At 44.3% G+C, this 9,110-nt stretch overlaps 1 protein-coding gene across 1 annotated transcript; it reads left to right on the forward strand.

Moving 5' to 3' along the window:
* The first annotated feature begins 617 nt into the window (after positions 1–617).
* LOC129631403 (cationic amino acid transporter 3-like) lies at positions 618–7,081 on the forward strand. The gene is made up of 11 exons (XM_055552375.1): positions 618–990; positions 1,567–1,725; positions 2,593–2,770; positions 2,973–3,085; positions 3,255–3,477; positions 3,654–3,793; positions 3,898–4,000; positions 5,484–5,680; positions 5,880–6,046; positions 6,314–6,422; positions 6,878–7,081. The coding sequence occupies exons 1-11, from the start codon at positions 618–620 to the stop codon at positions 6,997–6,999; spliced, it is 1,884 nt and encodes a 627-aa protein (XP_055408350.1). The 3' UTR covers positions 7,000–7,081.
* The last annotated feature ends 2,029 nt before the right edge of the window (positions 7,082–9,110 follow it).

The raw sequence follows: 9,110 nt of genomic DNA on the forward strand, positions 1-9,110 counted from the left end.
TATGAACATTCGGTGCCATACAGCCATGGTTTTATATTGTTGTTATTCAGTCAATAACTCATTTCTGACTCTTTGCAGCTCCAAGGACTGCAGCACACCAGGCTCCCCTGTCCTCCACTATCTCCCAGAATTTGCTTAAATTCATGTTCATTGAGTTGGTGATGTTATCTAACCATCTCATCCTCTGCCACCTCCTTCTCCTTTTGCCTTCAATCTTTCCCAATATTTTATAATAATATAAATGGCATAAGACCTTTAAAGTTATGAATCCCTATGTGTTGCATCTGAAATTTAAAAATATTGTATGTTAACTATACCTCAATTAAAATAAAAATTTAAAAAACCTACCAGGGTGTTCCCTGGTGGCCTTTTGGTTAGAATTCCAGGCTTTCACTGCCATGACCCAGGTTCAATCCCTGGTCAGGGAACTAAAATCCTGCAAGCCATGAGCCTGGCAAACAAAAAGAAAGAAAGGGAAAAAACTCTCATGATTCTTACCCACCCAAGTCATAACAATTAAGCAGTTACTGTGTGCCAGGACCAGTGCTGGATGGACATTCTTGATGGTTTGGTGTCTTGTTTTCTCAGCAGATCACAGATCCACAACTCCATCTAGGATGCGATGTCAGGACCTCCGTCAATGTGGTCAGAAGCTGGTCCGCAGGCGGCCGCTCAAGCCCAGGGAGGGGTCTGAGGGCCGCATGTCCCGTTGTCTGAACACCCTCGACCTGGTGGCCTTGGGTGTGGGCATCACCCTGGGAGCTGGCGTGTACATCCTGCCTGGAGAAGTGACCAGGAACAAAGCTGGACCAGCGATCGTCATCTCCTTCCTGGTGGCTGCCCTGTCTTCTGTGCTATCCGGGCTCTGCTATGCAGAGTTTGGGGCCCGGGCCCCTGGGTCCGGTTCTGCATATCTCTACAGCTACGTCACCATGGGAGAACTGTGCGCCTTCGTCACTGGCTGGAACCTCTTACTGTCCTACGCCATCAGTGAGATGATGGGGAAGGGAAAGGTGTGGGAGTTGAGATGAGGAAACAAGGAGGGTGGATTAGGGTCTTCAACTCATTCACGAGAACTTCATTATCCACTTTGCGGGCAAAGTGGGTAATAGTGGCAGGAAAAAGGCACAATTGCATTGTACCTAGATCTATTTTTCCTTCAATGATGGACTGGGAACCCAGAGTAAAAGGAACTGTAGGGAGTGAGTGGGTGAGAGGGACGCATGACCCACAGGCTCATCCCTTCATCATATTGAAGCCTTTGCTCAGCTGTTGGCTTCATGGAAGTTTTCTTTACACATCAGCTTAAAATTTCAATTCTTACCTTCCAGCCCTCCTGGTCCCAATTTCCTGTTATCTTTTCTTGCAAAACACCGATCTCCTCCTTACACTCTGAGAGGATGACCTGTTTTGTGAATCAGCTGTATCTTCTCTCCCTAACCCGTGAAATGAAACTCTTTGAGATCAATTACTTTGTCTGCTGCCCTCCATGACATACATCCCATGGCACATGGTAGGGGTTCAATTAAAGCTTGTTCCTGAATCTTTCTTCTTCTGCACCTGCAGCCATTGCAAGTGTAGCCAGAGCCTGGAGCTCCACCTTCGACAGCCTGATTGGGAACCACATGTCTCAGGCGTTAAGAGGAATTTTCCCACTGCACATGCCCTCTTTCCTGGCCAAGTATCCTGACTTTCTTGCCCTGGGTGTGGTGCTGGTGATGATGGGTGAGATGGGGTCAAAGATAGGATGGGAAGAGAGGAGAGTGGGAGGGGATCTGGGGTGGGAAAGGCTTGGAACTAGATGGAGGTGACTACACATTGGCTGCAGCTGGATCCAATGACTCCTCTAGGTTAGGAGGGTGCCCTTGTCCACAGAATGGTGAGGGAATTAGTACTGGAAAGGATTTGTGATGTGACAGACAGGAAAGCAAGACATAGACCATAGTCTCAGTAGGAACATTCTTTAGTCTGAGGGACTGTCTTGTGCCTTGTAGTTTGTTTGTTTTTTTTTAAATCATTGTCTGATGATTGAGTGTCCTTTATTTATGAGACAATTGTGAAGCTCATATCCAAAATCGTGACCACTGGAATGTCTCTGGACATCCCCAAAATTCCCTTGGGAGATAAAATTTCCCCAGCTCAGAATCATTGATTTCAAATGGCAACTTTCTTCCTCTGTACCAAGATCAAATTTCTTTTTTTTTTTTAATTGAGAGGACATTCATCTAGCCTCAAATTAACCAATTGTTCCCAGCTTTATTGAGACATAACTGACAGACAACATTGTATGAGTTTAAGGTGGACACTATGGTGATTTGATCATTGTGTGTATCATGTGACACTGGCCACAATAAGAAATTAACCATCTTAAAATGTATAATTCAGTGGCACTTAGTACATTCACAATGTTGTACAACCATCACCTCCATCTAGTTCCAAACAGGTACATCACCCCTAAAGGAAACTGATCACTCACTATCCATCTGTCCACTCCCACCCTCCACAACCTTCAATGCCCAGCAACCACTAGTCTGCTTTCTGTGTCTATGGATTTGGTTATCTTGAATGTCTCGTATTCCATCTCTCCCACAGGAATACTGGTTCTGGGAGCCCGTGAGTCAGCACTGGTTAACAAATGGTTCACGGGCATTAACATTTTGGTTCTCAGCTTCGTCGTCCTCTCTGGCTTCATTAAGGGAGACCTGCACAACTGGAAGCTCACGGAACAGGACTACACATTGGCTGCAGCTGGATCCAATGACTCCTCTAGGTTAGGAGGGTACCCTTGTCCACAGTAATGCATGTCAGATGGTATGGAGCTGAGAATAAGGTGGGGACTAAAGAGATCTGGGCTGATGGGTCTAAGTGATGGGGGTCCTAGGGCCAGGACTTGTGGTGTGAAGGGAGGAGTCCAGTAGGGATGGATGAACTCACCTCACCCATGTTCTTCCTCATTCCTTCTCTCATCATAGCCTGGGCCCTCCAGGTTCTGGAGGGTTTGCACCTTTTGGTTTTGATGGGATTTTCCAGGGAGCAGCAACGTGTTTCTTCGGGTTTGTTGGGTTTGATGCCATTGCCACTACAGGTAACATGGTCATTGTGCTTCCCATCAGGGGTTTGGGCACAGGTTGGGCCATCCTCAGGCATAGGGATTGGGAGAAGGTTAGCCTGCTTTTGAACATGGAGGAGGGAATTTGATTTTGTGCTTTCACCCCGGCATGTTTACTGACCCAGTATTTCCTCCCATCTTGCAGGGGGAGAAGCCCAGGATCCCCAGCGGTCCATCCCCTTCAGCATCGTGGTCTCACTCTTTATCTGCTTTTTGGCGTATTTTGGTGTCTCAGCAGCACTCACCCTCATGGTGCCCTACTACCAGATTCATCCTGAGAGCCCCTTGCCGCAAGCTTTTCTCCATATTGGGTGGGGCCCTGCCAGATATGTCGTGATTGTTGGCACCTTCTGTGCTCTTTCATCCAGGTGAGTGTCAAAGTTTTCTCTCCATTTACCGTCAGATGTTCAGGTAACCCATCCCTTGTTATTTGAGAGATAAGATGAAGAGACATCTTACTCCAGCTCAGGTAGACTAGGGAGGAGAACCTTCAGTCTGTCCTACTTCTCCATGTTCTCACCTATGCTTCCATCTTCTCTTCCAGCCTCCTAGGTACCATGTTCTCCATGTCTCGAGTGACGTATGCAATGGCAGATGACAGGCTCCTTTTCCAAGGACTTGCCCAGATCCATCCCCGCACACGCACTCCCATCATGGCCATCTTGGCTTCTGGAACTCTTGCAGGTGAGTGAACAAAACTCGCTCCTTCTTTGATCAATGTCCTTAACTTGTATGTTTCCAGTGGTTTCTCATTCTCTCCCCACACCTTGTTTGTACCCTCATCCTAGGGGTCACAGCATTATTCTTAGAGTTCAGTAACCTTGTGGACCTCATGGCAATTGGGACCCTGCTTGCTTACTCCTTCGTGGTGATTTCTGTTCTCGTCCTCAGGTGAGACTTTGCTACACCTTGACTGGGGGTCTTGACCTGGTAGTGATTGATGGGGGAGGTGATCGTCTTCTATATCCATGCCATTTTCTAAGTGCTCCACTAGGCTTAAGGCAGGAAAAAGGTTGATGGGGACATCTATGTTAGGAGACTATGGGCTGATGTTTTTAGGTTGGTGCAAACGTAATCACAGTTTTGGACCATGAATTTTAAATGGAATTTAAAATTGTCATGGAGAAGAATTGGGCCCTTTCTGTTAACCAATGCCGGCTGCAGGCATTGTAGATTTCAGTGCATCTCATTGATTAGCTGAGCACACTTCTCAGATGTAATGGTTTCACCAGGATTCAGAAAGCTGTAGTGGATCAGACCAGCATCAGACCACCAAACAGTGACCATGATCTTTCTTCTGATGCAAGTGCTTTAGAACTTCTTCTCTGTCCAACCACTGAGCTGGTCATCACCAGTTGTCATATAAAATCCACTTTTCATCACATGTCACAATCCGATCAAGAAATGGTTCATTGTTGTTGTTGCATAGATAGAGAAGGTGAAACTTCAAAACGACAATTTTAAAAAACTTTTCAGTCAACTCATGAGGCACCCACTTATCAAGCTTTTTCAACTTTCCAATTTTCTTCAAATGCTGAATGACCATAGAAGAGTCAGTGTTGAGTTCTTCAGAAACTTCTCATGTAGTTAGAAGAGGATCAGCTTTGATGATGGCTCTCAGTTCAATTCAGTTCAGTTCAGTGGCTCAGTTGTCACCGACTCTTACCGACTGCATGAACTGCAGCATGCCAGGCCTCCCTGTCCATCACCAACTCCCGGAGTTCACCCAAACCCATATCCATCGAGTCGGTGATGCCATCCAACCATCTCATCCTCTGTCATCCCCTTCTCCTCCTGCCCTCAATCTTTCCCAGCATCAGGGTCTTTTCATATGAGTCAGCTCTTCGAATCAGGTGGCCAAAGTATTGGACTTTCAGCTTCAACATCAGTCCTTCCAATGAACACCCAGGACTGATTTCCTTTAGGATGGACTGGCTGGATCTCCTTGCAGTCCAAGGGGCTCTCAATTGGTCGTTGTCAATTTCCAATGGCCGGCCACTGTGCTCCTCTTCTTCAGGTCTCTCATCTCCTTTGCAAAATTTCTTGAACCACCACTGCACTGTACATTCAATAGCAGTTCCTGGGCCAAATGTATTGTTAATGTTGCAAGTTGTCTCTGCTGCTTTATGACCTATTTTGAACTCAAATAGAAAAATCACTCAAATTTGCTTTTTGTCTAACATCAATGCCATAGTCTAAAATACATATAAAATAAACAGCAAATAAAAAAAAACAATGCACGTTAAAATGTTGTATAATATAGCCACATTTATTTAGAATGTATTCTAATATCAAATGGTAAATTTCAACAGGGTAAAAACCACAATTACTTTTGTTCCAATCTGATAATATAGCTTTAATACCTCTAATTCAGGTACCAACCAGACCAGAATTTAAGCAAGAAGGAGAAAACAGAAAATGAAATTGAGATTTCTGAACGTGAAGCAAGTCCTTTGGAATCTGTACCTGAAGCAGGAATCTCAAGGATTCTAAAGAGTCTGTGTGACCCTATTAGCACCAACCCCACCAGGAAATCTGGCCAAATTGTCTATGGATGTGCCTTACTGCTTGGTGAGCAGTGGAATTTCTCTTTGATCGTATTCTGAAATTGGCAAGATAGAGTGAGAGCCTGTGTCTCTGGCTGTTGAGGTGTCTTGGAGATATGATGGCCCTTCCTGATATGGGCAGCCTGGGGAGGGGTGTGGCCCAAGGTCCTGACATCTTGGTCTTCTGGAGTCCAGCCTGTTCTCCTCCTCCTTGACCCTTGCAGTTCTCCTGCTGATGATCCTGACTATAATACTGGCTCAGGGGTCAAGATATGTGTTCTCTGGAGACCCCGTGTACACAACAGTGGCTGTGCTGCTGCTGCTGCTCATCATTGGGATCACGGTCATCATCTGGAGGCAGCCCCAGAACCCCTCTCCTCTTACATTCAGGGTAGGTGACCTTATGTGCCCAAAGTGTCCACCTTGAGTGAAGGAGATCTGTGTGCTTTAGGTCTAAATATCCTTTGCTGGACCAGGGAAGAAAGGGAGTTGCTAAAACCAATGGACCTTTCCCTGATCCACACTTAGTCCTTTATACACCCAACCTAAGTAGACACTGAACACACAGCTGCAATTGGACTGGAGTCTTCCCACCCCAGTAGGGTTTCCCTTTCAGACGTCCGGGGTGTGCTCAGGGATGAACTGACTTGGTCCACAGGTCCCTCTTCTGCCTGTCCTCCCACTGGTGAGCATCTTTGTGAATGTTTACTTGATGATGCAGATGACCTCTGGGATCTGGGTCCAACTTGGCATCTGGAATGTGATTGGTGAGTGGTTTTCTACTAAAAAGAGGGCTCTTTGTTAATATTTATTTATTTGGTCACATTGGGTCTCAGTTGCAGCTCGAAGGCTCTTTGTTGTGGCCGATGGGCTTCTCTCTAGTTCTGACACACAGACTCCAGAGCATGTGGGCTCCGTAGTCACAGGTAACTGCTGAGTTTTGGCATGTGGTCTCAGTGCAGGCTTAGCTGCTCCAAGGCAGGTGGGATCTTAGTTCCCAGGCCAGGAATTGGACTCGAAGCTTCTGTATTGGTGGGCATATTCTTAACCATGGAACCACCAGGGAATGCCCTAAAGAGCACTGTTGAGTGACTGAACCCAGTCCTCTTCCTACTATCCCTCGCCCCACATTGTGTCAGGTGCCATAACAGGAAACCCATTGGGCATTTGTAAGTGAGGAGAGAGCCTACTTTCCCTTCTCACTGTCTCATTTCCCCCCTAGGCTTTGCCATATACTTTGGATATGGAATCCAACACAGCCTGGAGGAGAACAATGGGCAACAGCCACCAGCCTCCACTTTCCAGACTCTTGATGAAAACATCCCTGGTACTGAGTCATCTTAACCAGAGGAAGTAAATGCTGTGTGAAATCCTTCCAGGCACTGGAGGATCTGCTGGTTCAAGGGACACTGTGAGTCTCTATGGAATTTAAAGGTGATAGGCATTGAAAGCCTGAATTTATTGCCAGCAGACAAAATGACTTTTATGCTGTAAAATTCTTAAGTAAACTTTTCAAAGCATGATATACATACAGAAAAGCACATGCTTCATAAGTGTGCACCAAGATGAATTTTCACAAAGTACAAAAATATTACCAGCAACCAGAGGAAGAAATAAAATATTAACCTGGCACATGAGAAACAAGTTCTTGTGCCAGAAGTTTGCCGCTTCTGGAAGAAAATACACATAACTGTATATTGTGTTGAGAGTTGCACTTTAAATATTAGGACATAGCAATGTTGGACATAAAAGGAAGGAAACAGATGAATTGTGCAAACAGTAACAGAAGAAAGCTAGGGGAGATATGGTAATATCAAAGTAGATTTTGAGAAGAAGAGAAATAATAACAGATGAAGTGGATCATTCATAATGGTAAAGAGAAATGATCATTTTAATTCTTTTTTCCAACTTTATTGAGATATCATGTAAGAAGGTATAAATGATTACTTTTCTGTCAAAGACCCTTGCTGCTAAGTCGCTTCAGTTGTATCTGACTCTGTGCGACCCCAGAGACCGCAGCCCACCAGGCTCCCCCATCCCTGGATTCTCCAGGCAAGAACACTGGAGTGGGTTGCCATTTCCTTCTCCAACGCATGAAAGTGAAAAGTGAAAGTGAAGTCACTCAGTCGTGTCCAACTCCTAGCGACCTCATGGGCTGCAGCCTACCATGCTGCTCCGTCCATGGGATTTGCAAGGCAAGAGTACTGGAGTGGGTTGCCATTGCCTTCTCCTGCATTGCTAGAGGAAGGGCAATAATATGGGAAGTAATGGTTGATTGATAAATGGTTACAGTTGGGTGGAACTAAAACAAAGTTAAATTGCAGAGACAAGATTTAAAAGTTATTGCATGACACAGGGTGCTCAGGGATGGTGCACTGGGATTATCCAGAGGGATGGGATGGGGAGGGAGGTGGGAGGGGGATTCAGGATGGGGAACACATATACACCCATGGCTGATTCATGTCAATGTATGGCAAAAACCACTACAATATTGTAAAGTAATTAGCCTCCAATTATAATAAATAAATTTTTAAAAAAGTTATTGATGCAGAACAGAATGATTTAAATGGAGATTATGGACACTGAAGATGTTGGTAATAATGAAGTATGGTTTGTGAGAATGAACAACAGCAGTTGAGTGAAGGGGGTATGGTGGTCAAGAAAATGTATAGCAAAATTATTATGGAGGAGGACTAACAGAACTGGAAAAAATCACTATCTTGCAAGTTCTACTGAAATTATCAGTTTAGGAAACAATGGAGGCTGAAACTGTCAGGTGAAACTTTGATGGAAGAGGTTGACATCATCTGACTCTTTTTCTTCCCTTATTGTGGAACAGCCAGATATAATGTGCTTCCCACTGTGCTGTAATGGCAAAACAGAACACCACCCATAGTCTTGATGAAAAGTTGTATCAGAATATAATCAATCTCCAGATCAAATACCAGATCATATCAGACATAAGGGATAGCTTCCAATTTCAACTGAAAACACAATCAGCCAAACCCAGAATGTGGGCCATTCTCCAGGAAAGAAAAATTGTGCATTTTCTGTAATAATTAAATGATACGACCCTACAGGCAGGCCTCAGAGACATTACTAGTTTGATTTCAGACCACCGCAGTAAAGAGAATTGGCATTAAGGAGAGACATGCAATTTTTTGGTTTCCCAGTGCATGTAAAACTTATGTTCACACTACACTGCAATGTATTCAGTGTGCTATATAGCATTCTGTCGTAAATAAATGTATATACTTTAATTTAAAAGAACTTTATTGCTAAAAAATGTGAATCATCTGATAACCAAGGATTGCCATGAATCTTCAACTGGAAAAAAGTGCAACATCTGTGAAGCACAATAAAATAACATATGCTTGTACATGTGTATGTATGTATATATATTTAAATGTGTATGTTTATAATTAATATGCATAAAATATATACATATGATATAT

The sequence above is a fragment of the Bubalus kerabau genome, chromosome 17, assembly GCF_029407905.1.
Source record: "Bubalus kerabau isolate K-KA32 ecotype Philippines breed swamp buffalo chromosome 17, PCC_UOA_SB_1v2, whole genome shotgun sequence".
Classification (NCBI taxonomy): domain Eukaryota; kingdom Metazoa; phylum Chordata; class Mammalia; order Artiodactyla; family Bovidae; genus Bubalus; species Bubalus kerabau.